The 20,697-nt window shown below is 38.1% G+C and overlaps 2 protein-coding genes across 3 annotated transcripts; both read right to left on the minus strand.

The window, feature by feature from the left end:
- Positions 1 to 1,482: 1,482 nt before the first annotated feature.
- LOC126811392 (prostatic spermine-binding protein-like) lies at positions 1,483 to 5,068 on the minus strand. Its single transcript, XM_050536982.1, has 3 exons — positions 5,062 to 5,068; positions 2,710 to 2,922; positions 1,483 to 1,769 (listed from the first exon to the last, which is right to left on the minus strand). The coding sequence occupies exons 1-3, from the start codon at positions 5,066 to 5,068 to the stop codon at positions 1,483 to 1,485; spliced, it is 507 nt and encodes a 168-aa protein (XP_050392939.1).
- Positions 4,717 to 15,724, minus strand: LOC126814429 (monocarboxylate transporter 12). Of its 2 annotated transcripts, XM_050539537.2 has the most exons (6): positions 14,516 to 15,724; positions 13,753 to 14,104; positions 10,365 to 10,508; positions 9,246 to 10,034; positions 8,088 to 8,138; positions 4,717 to 5,706 (listed from the first exon to the last, which is right to left on the minus strand). In XM_050539537.2, exons 2-6 carry the CDS (start codon positions 13,937 to 13,939, stop codon positions 5,573 to 5,575), a joined length of 1,305 nt encoding a protein of 434 aa, XP_050395494.1. In that variant the 5' UTR covers positions 13,940 to 14,104; positions 14,516 to 15,724; the 3' UTR covers positions 4,717 to 5,572. The 2 variants fall into 2 exon arrangements, with proteins under 2 accessions (XP_050395494.1, XP_050395485.1); XM_050539528.2 differs by having other exon boundaries at positions 13,753 to 15,724.
- Between the last annotated feature and the right edge of the window lie 4,973 nt (positions 15,725 to 20,697).

A 20,697-nucleotide genomic window follows, 5' to 3' on the forward strand; every position in this document is an offset into this window, starting at 1 on the left:
TTTTCTGAATCGGAAGTGACGAACGCCAAAGGAAAACACGAGTCGCCTCTCTATATAACTGACTGATGTGACTAATGATAACGGATATAAGGAATTATTGGTGAGCAGAAATTCGCCCGTATATCCGTTATCATTCGTCACATCAGTCTGTTATATAGAGAGGCGACTCGTGTTTTCCTTTGGCGTTCGTCACTTCCGATTCAGAAAAACTGTATTACTCAGCTATCGTAGCAATGATCTCTGAGATAAAATTATATTTGGACTGTGTTTAACCAGCTCTATCACATATGTGGTAATGACTGGCACCAAAATTGTCCTTTAACAGGCCACCCCCGTTAAGCGGACAGGAGAGATTCTATATCAGGAGAGATTTGTTTGGACAATCAAAAACACAAGATTTTGCTCTCAGTACAGCAGTGGCTAGAGAGGGATTTCTCGGACCATTGCTTCAGGAATATGACATTTCCACGTGGACGTATATTGTCGTCGCCCATGTCCGTCCGTCTGCCCACAATTTGTGGACACTCTACAGGTCACAATTTTTTATACGCCCACATTTTCATGTGGTCTTATGCATATTGTCGTCGCTCCTGTCCACCCGGACGTCCACAATTTGTTTCTGGACACTCTACAGGTCACAAATTTTATCCAATTTTGGCAATACTTGAAATATAGGTTTATCTCCAAAACATCTTGGTCGCCTTCCATATTGGCATGTATTGGACCGTAACTTCATGAATTATGGCCACTGAGTGTACGCACAAAATCACGTTTTAGTTTGTGGACACTCTAGAGGTCACAATTCTTATCCGATTTTGATAAAACTGGAAATCTGAAGGATTTTTTCAAACTCGGATTTTCCGCTTTGATGTTAATGCTCTTGTCTTTCTGAAATCGCGATAGAGATCCAAGTTTTTATGGATCTTTTTAGGGGTGAAGGGTGAAAACTCAAAACAGACCCGGGGCGAGCATTTGGAATGTCTTTTTCCAAATCTCTTTACCGGAAATATTAGGTGTTTTACGCGCTATTGACACCAAGCCGATATGTGAATAAGAATATCACAAACTATTTTAATGCAACATGGAATAAATTGCACCTTTTAGAGGAGGGGTGCATAGTGACCTAGGGCGCAGCCCGGAAAAGGCGCAGAAGGTGTATTTGCTACCTTGATAAATCCCCCTTTCAGCGCCCGCCCACGTTCTGAACACAGGAAGAGAGTCGCGAAATTTGACGCAAAACCAACTCGGCACGCCACTGACACTACAAAGTTCACCAAATTTTCATTAATATTTTGGGAATAATTCGTATTGGGGTAACGATGTTGCTGATCAGCCTGACTATACTTGCGAAAGTTTCTTTTCATGATAATCAGTAGATGGTGCACTATCTTTATTATCATAATCAGTAGCTACTTTGTTATATTGTACAAACTGTAGGTTGTGGAAATATTGTACTTATATGTATACTGATGAGTTTTATATTCAAAGTAAATAAAGAAATTGAACTTGAGCTGAGGTATTATCTTGATCACCATTATCAGTAGCTAAATCATTACCCTTTTCACCATTATCAGTAGCTAAATCATTATCAGTAGCTAAATCATTACCCTTTTCACCATTATCAGTAGCTAAATCATTATCTTTATCGTCATTATCAGTAGTTAAATCATTATCACCATTATTAGTAGCTAAATCATTATCTGTATCATCGTAATCAAAAGTTAAATCATTATCTTTATCATCATACTCAGTAGGTAAATAATCAGCATCTTGATCACAATCAGAAAAAAAACAACTTTTGGTTGCAGACGTTTGTAGTTCCTGATAAAGGTAAACCCCCAAAATAATACTACCGGAACAATTACATGTATTTCAAAATATGAAAATCATGACAAAAACCCAACACAGATAAGGGTATAAAATGCATTACAAGAATAAGCATATTCCCGCCATTGTTTTTTCATTACTAATGTAACGAAACAAGATAAACGAGATGTTGAACATCAGAGTCGTGATTTTCTTTTAATGAGGGAGAGGGAGAAAACAACTTTGCAATCTTAAGAAAACTTTTGAAAGACTGTGTGGTGATATTATATATACTAAGCAGCAAAAGAAACGTCAGGTTTGTATGTTACTCTGAATAGACGTATCGCATAAAACTTGCCAAATGTTTTTATTGTATATTTGTGACCACATCTCCAACTTTACCTGAGCATGGGGACCCTTCCCAAACACAGAATTGAACCCAGAAAATGTTCTCAAAAACGCAACCTGACTTCTGAGATGGCATTGTGTTCTCTATGATTTTCATGTAACTCATGCTGGGACCAGCCTTATAAAGTGCACACCCATACCTGGTTGAATCCTTCACGCTACAACGTCAGCAGCATGCCACGACTCACGACAGCTCAAAGGAACCAGGCGTTTGGAAGACTCGACGCTGGCCACACTGTTGCCAATCACTTCCGGGTCCATGTTCGGACCATCTACGGGCTTCAGCAACGCTTTCGGGCCAGCAATACCACGGATGATCGCCCCCGAACTGGTAGACCTTCACACGGGCATCTGAGACGGCACGCCATACAGTGGGAACACACGGAAGACCCATGTATATGTATACTGATGAGTTTTATATTCAAAGTAAATAAAGAAATTGAACTTGAGCTGAGGTATTATCTTGATCACCATTATCAGTAGCTAAATCATTACCCTTTTCACCATTATCAGTAGCTAAATCATTATCAGTAGCTAAATCATTACCCTTTTCACCATTATCAGTAGCTAAATCATTATCTTTATCGTCATTATCAGTAGTTAAATCATTATCACCATTATTAGTAGCTAAATCATTATCTGTATCATCGTAATCAAAAGTTAAATCATTATCTTTATCATCATACTCAGTAGGTAAATAATCAGCATCTTGATCACAATCAGAAAAAAAACAACTTTTGGTTGCAGACGTTTGTAGTTCCTGATAAAGGTAAACCCCCAAAATAATACTACCGGAACAATTACATGTATTTCAAAATATGAAAATCATGACAAAAACCCAACACAGATAAGGGTATAAAATGCATTACAAGAATAAGCATATTCCCGCCATTGTTTTTTCATTACTAATGTAACGAAACAAGATAAACGAGATGTTGAACATCAGAGTCGTGATTTTCTTTTAATGAGGGAGAGGGAGAAAACAACTTTGCAATCTTAAGAAAACTTTTGAAAGACTGTGTGGTGATATTATATATACTAAGCAGCAAAAGAAACGTCAGGTTTGTATGTTACTCTGAATAGACGTATCGCATAAAACTTGCCAAATGTTTTTATTGTATATTTGTGACCACATCTCCAACTTTACCTGAGCATGGGGACCCTTCCCAAACACAGAATTGAACCCAGAAAATGTTCTCAAAAACGCAACCTGACTTCTGAGATGGCATTGTGTTCTCTATGATTTTCATGTAACTCATGCTGGGACCAGCCTTATAAAGTGCACACCCATACCTGGTTGAATCCTTCACGCTACAACGTCAGCAGCATGCCACGACTCACGACAGCTCAAAGGAACCAGGCGTTTGGAAGACTCGACGCTGGCCACACTGTTGCCAATCACTTCCGGGTCCATGTTCGGACCATCTACGGGCTTCAGCAACGCTTTCGGGCCAGCAATACCACGGATGATCGCCCCCGAACTGGTAGACCTTCACACGGGCATCTGAGACGGCACGCCATACAGTGGGAACACACGGAAGACCCATCAGTACCGATACAGTGCGCCGACGTCTCAGTTATATAAATATTATGCGTAGCTCGATTCCATTATATCGTCATTCTTCTACTCCTGATCTATGGTCTTAAACTCTCTAATCACTATCATATTAGTAGTAGGACTAGTGAGTGGGTCGTGGGGCGACAGGCTGTACAAATTGTCTGTCAACTCTCACAAAGCAGACAAAATTAACATGCCGCCCTCGAGGTTCGGTCCCATTTCTTATTCTCTCGTTCACAAGAATTTGCTCACATCAATGAACTCAGTTAGTAGTACCACTAGTGCGTGGGCCATGGGGCGACAGATTGTACTACTGTTCTGTCAACTTGCTTCCAGCAATGACCTCAAAAGACAGAATATTGACTTAGATTTTTAAAATTTTCTCAGATCGAGAACACTTGAAAATAGTGTGTAATTATTATAAATTTGTGTCAGATGTTGCCAGAAATGATTCCTTTTGGTGAAAAATAAATAATCACGGTGAAAAATAGAAGGTAGGGATTCCAAAATAGCCGTACAACAGAGGTAGGGAACCGGAAGAGTGGTATTTTCATATTGCAGCTTAATAGGGGAAGACGGAATGAGACCACTGGGGAAACCGAGGATGAATAGTGAAGTGTAGGAACGATCTGCGGACAGCGTCCAATCAGAGACCGTTCCTAAAGGAACTAGACTCAGATATGCTACAAAATACCCCCCCCCCCCCCCACCATTCCCACCGCGCTTCATTGACCTCAGATACATGAACGCATTATCTTCAACCCTAATGCACATCACTTGCATACAGTCCCTTTATTGTATGGCGATGCCAAAGTGGCTCACAAAATTAATGTCCGCTCACTGGATTGCTAGTTCTGGTGTTCATATTATTCATGTTCTGTTCAATAAGAATGAATCATCGTTAAGAACCAGTCTTATAAAAGAACTTATAAAAGAACTACAAATTAGGATGAAAATATTTACTTGAAATACACAAATTAATCATACTCAAACGAACGACCATCTGACCACTGTTCGGTTATAAACCGAGGCTTGATTACAAGATCGGTTGCCAAAAACTAAGCAATTCCCACAACTAAATTGTTCTTGGTACATGAAGATAGCATTGTGGGTGTTAGGTAAACGAAAAGTAAATGGGATTTGGCGTATATGCCATTTCGAGACTAACATAATAATATGGTATATTTCGCTTTCGCGTAGGCGTCTATAGCAATGGGTCAACGACGCGGTCAAAATGGCGACCCTACTCTTTGGCAATTTCAATCTTCCGGTCGCAACAACACCCCTACCCTCCATATAATTGTTACATAAGGCATTACTCGATACAACATTAATTTGATTAAGGTCATATGATGACTCACCCTATAACACTTGTGAGCAAGGACAAAAACGCTAGGAGTTTATACACGGGAAATGTTGAAATTTGATAAAAGGAAGAATTGAGCAAAATAAATTTTAAGCAGATAATTTTGTTACTAGATCCTCAATCAGATTTTACAAAGTAAACAAGGGCATTAACCCTGGAGTAAATAATGGACATAGTTGACATTTAATAGGATTCTTCATTTCCCTAAAACCATTCCATGATTTGTAGAGTGCTAACAAGAAATTGTAGGCTACGGACGGTGCGACGGAAGTGTGTGGTCATATTTCAATGGAGCGTAAAAACTATACAATAGCGATAGTAAAGCTACGACTTCGATGCCATCGTTCAATATAAACCAAACTCGACTTGACTCATACAGATAATATGTTACAGTTATATAAAATACAATCCAATTTCTAACGATAAGTTAACCATCATCTTTCTCCATCAATGTTTGCGATCATACAAGTTTGTATTTCTTCATCTATTTCAACTTCCAAAACGTCAATCTTTTTCGGGCAGGCCTTCATTGCAAATCCAGTTATTGACGCCAACATGAATAGGGCAGCTATAATAGAGAGAACGCAACATGGTTAAATACATTCACGCAAAGCGTATGAAAATGTGTCCATACAACAGCTATGTCACGACAGCAGCTTATCCGAAAGGATATCTTGGATGTAGACCAAATTTGTTACGGATACTTTATGCATACAAGGGGGTGGGTGTTTGTTGGTGGGGTCGGGGAGTAACATCTGAAACGGAACGTCAGAGAACGCTGAATATTTATGGATTTCGTACACTCGTGACCCCAGTGCTCCATAGCAATTTTAAAAGATATCCATTACAAACTGTAACCTTTATCGGGTACATAAGGTTTTCGAAAAAGGGGCATAACTCTGGAATGGCAGCCGGGGAATGCTGAATATTGACAGTTTCCGGAAGGGTTGGGCGGGGGCGCTGGCGTAACTCTTGTACGGAAGATCGCGAAACGGTGATTATCAATAGGATTCATCCTCTCATGATCAAAATGCTTACCGCTAAATTAGAAAAAAGATCCACCCTCTATCGCGTTCACAAGGGCCATAACCGGAACGGAAAGTCGTCGAACACTAAATATCAATAGGGCTGACCACATTTTCTTTCATTTACATTTTTCTCATGTTTACCTATTATTATTAGATCATCTTAGGTCAGTTGATTACTCCATTAAATGTTTATCTTTTAAAATGTCAAGGCTTACGTCTTCCTAAAGAATTCCCAATCTAAATAAATACAGACATATTCGAATATGTGGACAATGTTGACACAGATACTTGTGTATCCTCTTGTAGTTTGTGAATACATTAACTATATACTAATATTTGAGGAATTTTGTACAACGTACAATTTATTATTGTAGTCAAAGGAGTATGTGATGCAGACAGCCCGTGACAGTCTTACCTAGTCTAGCGTAAATGTTTCTATTCATCAATACATTCCAGTCCATTACAATGGTCGATCTGGGGAAGAAGGGGCAGTAGACCAACCCTCTCCAACTAGATAAGTTAAATTTTCCTTTTATATCCGAAGGTGGTAAATATAAATGTTGCTAAACAATAAAAAAGTAAGCGAAGAGAAAATGTCCTTTTTAGTTCATTTTGTTACAGTCCAACATTAGCAGCGAAGATGGATCACGGTGTCAGCCCTCCTCTATGTCTGTCCAAGCGTATCGTGTCAAAATAAATCTAGATGAACAACATTACAAAAATAAGAAGAGAAAATAGACCTTTCCCAGTGAGTTTTAATAGTCTAAAGGAAGGGGTGGGGGCACCGAAACAAAGTCAAAATCGACCCTAAAATTAACACCCTCGACCCCACCACTATTCTTTTGCACCTTTTCTATAAAAATAAATTCTTGGGTTTGATTAACATAGATATGTGGAGGATTCGACATTCTCTTAAGACAATATATAAAGGAGACATGGTGACAACAAGCCGTTTTTTATCCAATGAGATTATCTAAATAGTGAATTTGTTTTCTTATTTAAATGTGAAACAAGCCAACAGTGCGGCTGATGTCCCCGCCGAAATTCCACAATAAAGCCCGTCGTACACGAGCAAATTTTCTTTGACAAATCTCCATTTGTCAAAGAAAATTTTCTCGTGTACGAGAGGAAATTTGCCTCATTTTCATTTGCCATATGAGATTTGACAAAAACAGGCATGCATAGCTTTCCGTCAAATAAATGTGTTAAAGATTTGGAACTTATGTTCGTGTACGATAGGCCGTCAAATAAATTGCTGGCTTCGTACACGGTCAAAGAAAATTTGAAGAGACCGTCAAAGAAATTTGTCAAATTTTCTTTGCTCGTGTACGACGGGCTTAAATAGATGACATATTAATTAATCGCACGTTCATGTTTTTCAAACGTATCAAGCAATCAAACTGATTATCAACTATACACTAAGTTTCATCACTCTCTATGGGATAGAATCAAAGTTATCTTGTCCCAAAGCATCGACCAATGAGATTTCTTAGGTCTGCTTAGCTTTAGCACGAATTGTTAATCACTGAACTCAGTCAAGACATTCACCTAATGAACATCTACATCAAGTTTAACCATTCTACCTTAATTAAAAGCAGAGTTCCAAAGGCTTGAACAATCAAATTACTTATCGCATTATCCGGTTTCCTCCCATTGCTCAAGACCGCTACGCGCAAGCGAATTATTGAAATAAAATTGAACCATATGTCAGTCACGAAATGACCTAGTTTGTGTCGAGTGGACGTTAAACCCCATCTCTCTCTCTCTCTCTCTCTCTCTCTCTCTCTCTCTCTCTCGTATCGCATTAAGGCGTACAAAATAAGATATTCCCCGAAAGGTGCAAACGACGACCAGCGGCTGTTGGAGTATCCAGACATGTTGAACTAAATTAGAATATAATATATATAGATCCATGACTGACCTGTAAAAGCAAATGCGTAGTAATAATCACCAAATTTCAGCACAAACATTTCTAGGAAAAAAGGAAAATCAATCAGATCATATGTTATCTATATATATATTTGTGACTGTCGTTTGTCTGTCTGTCTTTCTGTCTGTCTGTCTGTCTCTGTTCGGGGTTGGCGGCTACACTAGGTCTGCCCGAGTCTGAAATTTGGGGTATAGGGGTAGCTCGGACCAGGGAGTAACATAGGCCAGGTGGCGTTAGTCTACCACTTCCGGTTTCGGAGTTATGACCCCCGAGCGAAGTCTGTCTGTTCGGGATTGGCGGCTACACTAGGTCTGCCCCGAGTCTGAAATTTGGGGTATAGGAGTAGCTCGGACCAGGGAGTAACATAGGCCAGGTGGCGTTAGTCTACCACTTCCGGTTTCGGAGTTTTGACCCTCGAGCGAAGCCGGTCTGTTCGGGGTTCGCGGCTACCCTAGGTCTGCCCCGAGTCTGAAATTTGAGGTATAAGGGTAGCTCGGACCGGGGAGTAACATAGACCAGGTGGCGTTAGTCTACCACTTCCGGAGTTATGACCCCCGAGCGAAGCCGGGATTCCTGCTAGTACATGTATATTCCACCAAGAGTTCGACAGACAAGGAGACACCCCCGGCTCAAACCAAAAAATTACAGTCGTCCTAAATTAACTCCCGAAACATGGATTTAAAATACATATGCTGCTATCCTGCCAATAGGACAAGCGTCCTAGTTTGTTTCTGAACCATTGCAAACCATCAATATTACTGAAACAAGGATATTATGTATCAACTAGACTTAAGACTTTATTTAAAATGCAACGATCATCATCACGATATCGGTGAACGCCTTTACAGTCTTGTTTGTCCTGTTTTGTTTCAGTTTTATTATACGCGGGTTTTAATTGACACAACAGCAGTTACATCTGGATGAATAGGATCAATGTCCTCCTTCGCTTTTATCACTATAACCTAAAATGTCATTGACAGCACACTAGAAATACAATCTAATTAAAATTATATTTGTGTGTCGTTTTGTCCGTTCGTAGGGTTTTACGTCCGCTTTCACCTTGGAATTAAAAATCAGAAAAAAATCAGAAAAAAAAGAAAAAAATTAGAAAAAAATGGAAAGACAAGCCAGGTAATTATATACAGGTACCTGCAATAGGCGGGCCGATAAGATATCCACCACCACACGCCATCATAGAAATTCCTAGAGCAGCGGGCACATCATATAATCCTACGATATCCACTAACAAAGTGTAATGTAAAGCCCAACAACCTCCCATATATATCCCAAACAGTGATGTATAGGTTAATTTACTACCTAAAGTCGTCATGTAATTTAAAAACACAGTGATAACACCAATTATTCCGAATGTACTACCATAAACTAGAGCAGTGTCCACTAATGTAACCATAAATCCCAATAAAACTCGAGATAATATTCCAGTAACACCCACTAATGATATAGCAAAAGCTGCTTCCTGGGGCGAGGACCCAGTATGTACAAAGTAATCCGGTATAAATAGATAAACTGTTGATTGAGCCATATTGAAAGACACCGAACTAATCAAAAATAAGAAGAAAGGTAACGATTTGCAAAATCTGAATTTTTCCCGCCAGTTACGTTTGTTGGTTTTTTTACCCGGTGTTGAAACAGTGTTTGAATTTTTATCGCAGCATATTTTTCTATTTGTGCGTACTTCATATTCTGTGGGTCTCATTAAGGCACCACACACCGACGCTTGGAAACCAAGAGCACCGAGCAGTAAAAATGCCCCATCTAAACCATAGGTCGCGATCAGAAATTGTGATAATGGGGGAAAAACGAAAGTACATAACCCACAGCCACTCAAGGCTATGCCAGATGCCATGCCGGTCTTCTCTTTAAAATAATACCCAAGCGTAACCAATGTTCCCGAATAACACATAGCTTGACCAATTCCTAAAATTAGAAATTATGTTTTAATATGACTGTTATACAATGAAAGAATAATGTCAATGAACGCAATTTCTAGAACAAATAATACACCTCACTGAATATTCAGAATCCATTAAAGTGTTACTATCTGCTGACGAAATGAGGCATGTTCCCGCGTATTTATATACGAAGGTCAGGAAATGTCTTTTATTATTCCTGACCCCTCCAAACTGGTTGACAGTCAGCAACGATCCAAAACGGTAAAGCCCCAAATATAGAAACAACCGAACAAACAAATGCGATTAAATTAATGCCACATAATCCAATTAATTCTATTACTTTAAACTAAGTCACCTGCAATTAGACTGTAGGTAATAAACAGATATTTCATGTTTACTACGAAACTGCTTAAAACAAATCCGATTAAAGTAACCAAACCACTCAGCATCACACATACTCTAGCATTAAACGTGCTTACAAGTATACTCCCCGTCCATCCTGAAATAGTAAAGATAAATTACCCCAAAGGTAACATAATTAGAGTGGGGTTGGCCGATACATAATAATGCGCTATGACATGCGGTAGTAGAACCCATCCCACGTCTTGTGAACAAGATACATGTACGAGGGCTAGCTGAAAAGCTATAAGCCTGAACAGAATAGATCAACTGGGTTGAAACAAACTTTTGCCACCAACAAGTAAAATGAATGAATCATAATTTGAAAACAAATTAATTACCTTTTTTAAAACAAGCGGTTGCCATGCAAGATACGCCCACATTTTGCAAGATATGGACAGAGAACAAGCTCAAAAAAAGAAGCGATTTTCGTACAATCAAGGGCCATAATGCAGGAAGTTACGATCCAATAATGCTTGAATATTGAAAGGATCTTTGGGTTATAAATAAGTTCCATCAAAATCGGATCAAAATTGTGGCCTCTAGATGGTCCACAACCTTGATATACCATATATTTACACTATTTGCGTGCGAGTTTTGTCCGGCAGTTTTGGTCCGATTTTCATGACATTCAAACCCAACCATCATAAGGGTGTAGCGGTGATATATTCAAACTTTTCTTTTAAATCGGATAAAAATTGTGACCTCTAGAGTGTCCACAACCTTGATATACCATATTTTTACACTGTTTGCGTACGAGGGGAGGCCATTTTGTCGGGGGGGGGGGGCAGCCATTTTGTCCGGCAGTTTTGGTCCGATTTTCACGAAGTTCGAACTCATCCATTATTACGATGTAACGGTGATATATTCAAACGTCTTTTTTAAAATCGGATAAGAATTGTTACCTCTAGAGGGACTACAAGCTAAAAACTCGATATTTCGTACAATCAAGGGCTATAATTCAGGAGGTTACGATCCGATATGCGCGCATATCGAAAGGAACCAAGATCTTTTTTTTATAAACATGCATTTCAAGTTTCAGCAGAATCAGGTGAAAATTGTGACCTCTAAAGTGTCCAGAAGCTAAAAACGTGATATTTGATACAATCAGGGGTCATAATCCGATACATGCCAATATCGAAAGAAACCGAGATCTTTTGGAGATAAACCTATATTTCAAGTTTCAAGTTTCAGCAGAATCAGGTGAAAATTGTGACCTCTAAAGTGTCCAGAAGCTAAAAACGTGATATTTGATACAATCAGGGGCCATAATCCGATACATGTCAATACCGAGATCTTTTGGAGATAAACCTATATTTCAAGTTTCGTCAAAATCGGATAAGAATTGTGACCTGTAGAGTGTCCACAAACAAATTGTGGATGGGCAGACGGACGGACAAGGGCAACGACAATATACGTCCACATGAAAATGTTGGCGTAAGAATTCTGTTATGCTGTGTAGTTATGGCTGTATATTAGATTCAAAATTCTACCATGCTCTCGTCTAACTTCTATTCATGTAATTTCTAATCAAAGACAATGTATAATATAATCTTTTTTATTTGTTTCGCGTAGATGTGGCTTCTAATCTTGCAATGCCTATTTTATTTCGTGTTATTGCTATTATTGTAAAGAAAATTTTCTTTTCAGCGACGCTTTACATCGAACAAGTTTAGAATTTTGATTATTCACCTAGCAACCATCATTATGACATCGTTTGGTGTCACCACTGCATGTGCATTTATCTGCGCAATTACAGAGAACGCGAGATAATTGACACAAGCGGCTTGTGCATTCGGAGTTCTTTGGTTGACCGAGTTGAACAAAGAAGCCTTTCGATTATCAATTATTTCCAAAACTATAAGCTTATAGTTTGTTGCTACATTATAAATCAGAAAGTTGTCTTTGAATATCATTAAAACTGTATGCAAAAAGTTCAAAGTCAGCTATTAAGTACGTGTCAAATTCTATTTATACAAAAACGGATTAGTTTAATAATAGTATGATTATTGTACCAGGAGAGCGAGGGCCTAGTAAGTGTGTGTTTCAAAACCTTCAGTAATTCGAAGCCTGAAAATCACGCAATTTCAAATTTGTACCTCAACCAATTAGAAAGAACCTCGTCCACACACACACATATGTATATATATATCCAAAATTATTAGCACAACCGCAAAGCTGCACTACTTTGTATATATATATATATATATATATATAAGACAAAAATATATAGATGAACAAGTAAAAAAATTAGAATTTTGAATCTCGTATACCGCCATATGTATAGCAATTTGTGTTATATCATTTTCTACTTATACACTTGAAATTTATAACAATACTAGCAGGATACCCGGCTTCGCTCGGGGGTCATAAGTTCAAAACCGGAAGTGGTAGACTAACGCCACCTGGCCTATGCTACTCCCCAGTCCGAGCTACCCCTATACCCCAAATTTCAGACTCGGGGCAGACCTAGTTAGCCGCCAACCCCGAACAGACCGGCTTCGCTCGGGGGTCATAACTCCGAAACCGGAAGTGGTAGACTAACGCCACCTGGCCTATGTTACTCCCCGGTCCGAGCTACCCCTATACCCCAAATTTCAGACTCGGGGCAGACCTAGTGTAGCCGCCAACCCCAAACAGACCGGCGTCGCTCGGGGGTCATAGCTCCGAAACCGGAAGTGGTAGACTAACGCCACCTGGCCTATGTTACTCCCCGATCCGAGTTACCCATATACCCCAAATTTCAGACTCGGGGCAGACCTAGTGTAGCCGCCAACCCCGAACAGACAGACAGACAGAAATTTTCCTAGGAACTGGGTGATCCAGACTGCACCTGCGGCCTCGCTTCGTAGGCGCGATCATTTACCGACCAAATTTCGAGTAAAGGATAGGTTTATGAGGGACTGGGTGATACAGACTGCTACAAACACAACTTATTTCCGGGCCGTTGAACATGAATTTCGGCAAGTAACAGCGCTTCACGTTTGATTTGTAATTAATAACGCTGTTAAATGGCCAATTTAATTACATCGGAAGCTGAATAATGATCAAATAAGGTCTCGTTGGCAATAAAAACGACGGGTAGTGTTAGAACTAGTGAGTATTGTGAGATGTTAGCAGACGTAATGCCTTGAAGACGTGAAAACAAAGATGGCGGCTGAAATACCTTTTATATACTATAATATATAGTCAAGCAATAGTAAGAAGTTTTATTTTAATCCCTTCAAGTGCCTGTGTCTCAAATATATATATATAGATGACAATATATATAGTTATATATAGTTATATATACAGCAATTTCTGATTTGACATTAGATTTAAATCATTAATAATATTCAACTTACCCGCTAAGGAAAACATACAGGAGAAAAGTGCTCCCAGCCATGATATCGTTGTGACGTTCTCTTCAGGGAATCTTTCTAATAAAGCTATATGTAGTACGCCAGCAGAATAGTTCAGTGAAGAGTTAAAAAAGAAAGCAAGAAAAGATGCTGTCAACACAACCCATGCCCATGGTTTTATTTTACTCATGATCAGCTGTTAGTTGTTCTGGAAACCACTTAATTTGTTGAAGTTCTTAATTCGTCTAGTATTTCACTATAGTTCAACCTCGGCAAGACCCTAACCTCACATATTCACACATTCGTGTGGTATGAAATGAGGTTGAACATTAGCCTATTACCACTGTGAAAGAAACTGGAGAGTAAATAAGAAACTGAATAGACGTGTGTACTTTTTATGTACTCACAAAAACCTTAATATTGTATTGAAGTAGACCCCGGGGTATACCTTAATAATACATTAAAGATGCATTATTCAAGAACTAAATCGGACTATTTAGGGGTTTTATTTTGGCTTCAAATGTTATATAAATTTAGACATTTATTCACAAGTCATGAATGAAATACGATCCCCATTTAATGATTTAATTTAAAAATGGAAAAGCGAGGCTGAATATCGATTAACAAGCACGTTGTTATATGATAACAAATAATCTAAATCTTACATAATGCAGCATTAAACTTATCATTTATTGGTAAACCGGTTTCTGTCCCAGGTTTGAAAGTGACAAGGGATTGACAGAGTAGGGTTGCCCCAGCTTCCTACCTTCGTGGTTTTTCTACGGGATTTTTCGGTTTCCTCTCACTGCTTAAGTACCCTTATCGAAAGAGATGTTTAGAAATAACGATTTTCCACAATTTAGTCTCACAATGACATAGTTTGTGTTGAGTGAACGTCAAACCTCATCTAAACCATAATTACGTAACCATTTTAAACAATTTTGACGACCATTCAGAGACGAAATCTGTTAATATAAGTAATTGTGTAAGTGGACAAAAATATATAAATTTAATATCACTTCATGCAGGTAACTTAAGGTGCAGCACTAGCGGAGTACAGTTTGTTCGTGTTGATTTAATATATCCGCTCGTTGCACCACATTAGGCGTCGCCGTAAAAGATGATCTTGCCTTTATTTTAGTATCACATTATGTCTGTATCAAAGATGTGTATCTTGAAGTGTAGTACTAGCTTGGTATAGTGTAACATTGTTGATATGATATTCACTCGTTCAATCACTTTTATCAGGGACATATGATGATGTTTAGTGTTCGACGGACGAAATAGTTCCCTATCGCTTGATATTTGTCACAATCATTATTAGTATTAATTTATTTATTTCGTATCTTATAGTCATTACAATATTGCCTGCGATATAATACAGGACTTATTGATAATCTTAGTATACTGAGAGCGCACATCGCCTTGTCCACAGAATAGTATTACTACGCCACCTCATTGGTGTGTTTATGAGTGTTAGCGTTCTACATAATCGCGATTTGACGGTCTTTGATTATCTTAATCGTCAAGTTAATCTCCACATCGATTACAACATAGTGGAAATTAGTACCACGTTTCTGTAATATTGATTTATGTAGTAAAACCTCATAGATCCAGATTAACTGCTCCACAGCGAAAGCTATTTTTCCGTCTGCCTTGAATCAGCGTCCAGTGTGAATGTTGACCCGATGGTTTACTGAGTCGTCTGGCATGTATAATTACTCATGCGCAGAAAAAATCGATTCAAGTATGTTATTTTCATTAAAGGCTTAACTTTCGGGCAATCTGACTTTTCGGGCAGACGGTTAAAGTGGAAACAAAAATTATTATTTCCTCTAGCTGGCAAAATAAAGTATCAAAAATCTAAGAACACAGTAATTTTACTTTTCTTTTAATTGAATGCCACGCATTTGTACTGAATTGACTATGGATTAAAGCATTTTGTCTAGAGTCACTCTACTTTGTGCGACATTTTTCGGGCATCGATTATTATTTGTGAATGCAGCTGCAACAGTCTGATTGGATGCTTGGAATTCAGTTCGGCATAGAGTCGGATTTCGGTTTCAAACCAATTGGAAACTTTGAAGTTGCTTAATTCACGGGCTAGAATAGCAAAAAAAACCTAATTTGCGGCGGTTAAATTTTCAAATTGTCTCGGTAAGAGGTCACCGGTGAAACGTGAAACACCCTTCATAACATAATATTATATTGCACCAACCATAGATTTATCGTTGATGTTATGCATGCGTCTACAATTTCACATACCGCCTTCTTTTATTTCATATAGTTGGGGCAGAACAATATATTATATATTATTATTGGCATACTTATTCAACAAGAACGTTACTCAAATATCTAATTCTTTATACATCTAGTCTAAATCATCTAGATTATCCGGTATTTTACATTATCATAAACAAAGTCTAAGGGAGGTAACTAGTCCTAAAACAAGAAGTTGACGCCCATGAAATTAATTTAAAGGAGATAAATCGTTAATATTTGGGACCCACAAATTGACACAAATGGGTCGCAACGTATATAATAATGTAATATGAATGTAAATAAACTGATTTACATTCAATCGTTTCCGTTTTTACTCTAATTTCAAAGCAGTTATGTTCGGCGAAATACGCCAGAAGTCTCAATCGAATGGCAATCTCTAGCGACTGGTTATTCCAGTCTATACCGATAATATTTATTGCGCATGCTCTCCAGATAAGAATATGAGGTCACCGTTTGACATGACTTGCTGAATATGTGTAACCTCGTTCTTCGGGGTCGCTTGTTACAAATTGCGCTGAAACGCATTATGGTACACGATTCGTGTACCAATCGTAAAATGTTTATTTTGTCTTAAATATTGGATATCAGAAGCCCATCTTTTCCCGGTAAGATCACAACATCAATGTTGATTAAAACTGACAAATAATTCGTGTTTTCTTTGTCGAAGATTTTGAAAGATATTGAGTTAGAGACTTAGCTACTTTAAATATGTATGTGAATGAATTGTGAAAAATAAACCGTGATTTGCTTATCGTGGCAGTATAAATATTTGCTGACATCTACAATAGAATGTCATCACAATGTAAAATTTTACAACTGAATTTAACGCAGCAAACTGTATTATATGACACGTTTAAAACATGATTAAGCCATTCGGACATGATAAATGATCAGAAAAAAAAATCCCTTCAACATCTCGGTGATAGTAACCGTATACACTATTATGGCACTACAACATTAATAGTCCGATTGGTGTAAAAAAGTAGGAAAATGAAATTAAATGGGGTTTAACGTCTTACTGTTCTGCTCCGACTGGGCTAATGAAGACGGGCATATATACGCTATACAGTGTGCTATGGGGGAAATTTTGCCCGGATGGCGGCGCTATGGCCTACTCTTCTATTGAATTCCAACTGCCAGGGGGTCTTTTACGTGCACGCCAATACTATTACTATTATTATTATTACATCATATTTATAGTGCGCCCTTTCTTATAACATGTTCAGGGGCACTTTACAAAGTGACAATATAAATAAACAACAAGATTATGGACATGTTAACGATTGTATAGAGCACTGGCCATTTGTACCATCGCTTTTCCCCTTGAAAACATTTTGAAGACAACCACCTGTAGAAGATAAATAGATATTATTACATATCCACAAGATTATTAGGGGCCACGGTGGCTAAGTGAGTAAGACGCTGGCTCACTAGACTGCAGGTCGTGGATTCGATCTCGGTACTGGCCGAGAAGGTTTATCGGCATTGTTTCTCCTTGTCGGTGGTGCAAGATGGGGGGGGGGGGCTGACAGCTATCGAGGTCCCGTGTACACATTGGCGTGCGCGTGAAAGATCCCTTGAAATTTCCCTCATATAGCACAGTCACACTGCAATGGCGTATGCATGTTTTCATTAACCAATAGTAAGACGTTAAACCATATTTGATTTCATTTCAGATTATTAGACCACGCTGTTTGATCATTAGGCTTATTAAATGACATCGGGAATTTTAAACAAACTTCTCTGTGTTTCGACCTTTATTTAAAAATTGTCGTAACTTTACATTCGGCAAGTTAAAACGTTTAACACAGTTAAAACATCATCAAAATGGATTTTTATCAACTAACGTATTATGTATTCGCAATACATTTGCACGACTGGGAAAAATATTTTAACTTTGATAGAGTCAACTATTGGTGATTGTTGCCGATCGAGCAGAACAAGTAGATAAAACTGCTATGACTTCAATGTGATTTTGATAATTATACATGCAAAACATCTTTGCATTGAATATATCTAAAATAAACAAACTTACTGAAATTCTTGATAAACACAGCTTAACGTTCACACACTCTTGTCAGATACACTATTTTAGTGTGACGACATCGGAAGGCGAGGACGTAAAATCTATCCATTTTGATCTTTCTCTATTGGTCTGTCTGTTCGTCAATGATGCATCCTATCGAAATCTGCATTCCACGACCTCTCGTTTCAACACGGAATGGAGGCTCAAAATTTGGCATCGCCCAAGGGTGCACCACTGGAATGTAGTTCCGGAGTAATGTATTGCCCCAGACCCACGTGATTTTTTTTATGAACATTGGGGAGTTGTTCAGGAATAGTTGGTATTGCGATATTTGAAATTGTAATTCCAGAGAGATGTTCAGATTTACACAATTTAGATTGTGACCATTACAGGTCACCGATCTTAACAACAGCTGGTGTATTGGAAAACAGGAGTCTCAAGAGTCGTATTACAGCTCGATTGACGAAGCTCCTGGTGGCCAGTGAGTGTACAATAAATCATGTTTTTGGCTTGTGGGCCCTTTAGAGGTCACAATTTCTGTCCGATTATACGTGTGTTTAGATCCAAACGATCTCGTGGTTATTGCCACGAGTTCGAATTTCATGAAAATCGGACTGAAATTTTCCGTGAAAATGGTCGCAACTAATTTAAAAGTATGTGATACCAAGGTTGTGGACCCTTTAGTGGTCACAACTTTTATCCCATTTTGACGATTCTTAAAATGTATCCCAGAGATATCAGTTCATGTATATATTGGCGGACCGTAATTTAATATATATAGCTTTTGGGCGCTCTTGGGCATCACAATTTTGATTTTAAAGACCGTTCAAGTATATCACCGTCAATATGACCGCTATCCTTTATGCAAATAGTGTAAAAGCATGTAATACCAAGGCTGTGTAACTTCTTTTTTCGATCAAACTTTAAATTTAAGGATCAAAAGTTCTTGAATGAGTGCGACTTTGGACCTTCAGTGCCGGAGTTGTGCCTCTGCCATTAATGCAAAATTTGCACCAAGTCTGTGAACCCTCTAAGTAAGGCGATAACTTGTATGAGTTTGAACTTACTGCGCAGGGGAACCTTTTGTTCTATAGTTATGGCCCCTGCTTTAACGCAAAATGTTAAACATGTAAGTTTGTGGACCAAAGTACATAAAATTTTTTGACTGATTCGGATATAACTTAACAAACATGTTAAGGATATAAAGATCTTGAATGATTTTGGTGCACCTCAAAATTCAACTTCTAATAATACTACCTATGTTTTTAATTCACATGTAATCATTTAGGCAATACACGTGTATTACACAACAAACAAATTTCTATTTGTGTTTATAACGAACACATTTGAAACACCGTATCGGGGTACTCCCACTGTGCCAGTTTTTAACCCCTGGATTATCCTGGATTATCGGATTTTAATTAACAGCCTTAATTGGCTTAATCAAGTGGGCCAATTTTATGGTGTAGAGAACTGTGTTCAACAGATTATTCGTTCAGCATATGGCATGTAAACTGTGTTCATCTTATTTTATCATGATGATAAGTAATTTTTTGTTAAAACTTACTTAAGTGGTGAACTCCGTTCAGAGGACACTATATATATGGAACCACTGTCATTTGTCAACAACATTGATCTGACAGATATCACAAGATGGCAAACGTTCAAGAAGATGTTAGTTTCATACCAAATGCTCAGGATGGCCAAAATCTGGTGTATAGAGGGCATAAATTTATAAAGATATTTCGTTTTATCCATCTAATCAAGCAAGAACAGGCATTCTTTGCTGTAACCCTGAAACAGCTTGCTGCTGGTGCCTCTAGCAAACCCAGAAAAAGGAAGTACCGGCAGTTGGAAAACAGACTGGTAACAGAAAAGCGGCGACTCCATGAAGGGCATTACACCTTCATCGAGTACGGGGATGCTGTCTCCCATTTAATTGGATTGTAAGATGTATTTTGTTGAAGATGTATTATTATAGGAAAATGTTTGATTAAATAAAATGTTTAAATGATAACTTGTACATTATATGCTTAAAATTTTTTAAATATTGTATTTTAGTATAATAATGTGTAAAAAAAGTAGATTTAAAATGGAATAAAATATTAAATTAAACTGTTAATCCTCTGGTAAACCCTTAATCCTAACTAATCCCCATTGTTGTATCGTTAATTATTTGATTAATCCCTAAACAATAAAACTGGCACAGTGGGAGTAAATCACCGTATCCTACAACATGAGTGTTATATATCATATATATTATTTGTTAATACACAGTAAACTGAAGAATAAGTTTAATCAGTTATTAAGCTTATTCGCCTGGCTAAGTATATATAAAAAATATTTAAATTCTGCAAAATAAAAACACGGTGAGTCAGACGGCATACAATTGTAGACAGAGACAGGTCACAGACACATAGAAAGACTCAAACTAAATAAAGAAAAACACAGCCATGAATACCAGCGCATACCCGAAATGGGATATCATGTGGTTTTTATAGCAATATCGTAGTGTGCCGTTCAAAGTTTCGAGACACACTTAGTAGTCCGGAGGCTGAAGGGGGGGGGGGGCAATCGCCACCCCAGCTGTGAATTTATGAGACCAAGTTTTTCTAGACCATTTTTTTGCGTAGATTCCG

Source organism: Patella vulgata, chromosome 1 (assembly GCF_932274485.2).
Source record: "Patella vulgata chromosome 1, xgPatVulg1.2, whole genome shotgun sequence".
NCBI lineage: Eukaryota > Metazoa > Mollusca > Gastropoda > Patellidae > Patella > Patella vulgata.

What these genes read in the sequence shown, in the direction of transcription:
- LOC126814429 (XM_050539537.2), bottom strand. Translation starts at nt 13,939, where the DNA reads ATGAGTAAAATAAAACCATGGGCATGGGTTGTGTTGACAGCATCTTTT. An exon ending in CTGTATGTTTTCCTTAGCGG is followed by an intron (nt 10,509 to 13,752) that starts GTAAGTTGAATA and finishes TTACTATTTCAG; the next exon opens with GATGGACGGGGAGTATACTT. An exon ending in TATCGGCCCGCCTATTGCAG is followed by an intron (nt 8,139 to 9,245) that starts GTACCTGTATAT and finishes CTTTTTTCCTAG; the next exon opens with AAATGTTTGTGCTGAAATTT.
- LOC126811392 (XM_050536982.1), bottom strand. An exon ending in TACTGATAATGGTGAAAAGG is followed by an intron (nt 1,770 to 2,709) that starts GTAATGATTTAG and finishes ATTGTGATCAAG; the next exon opens with ATGCTGATTATTTACCTACT.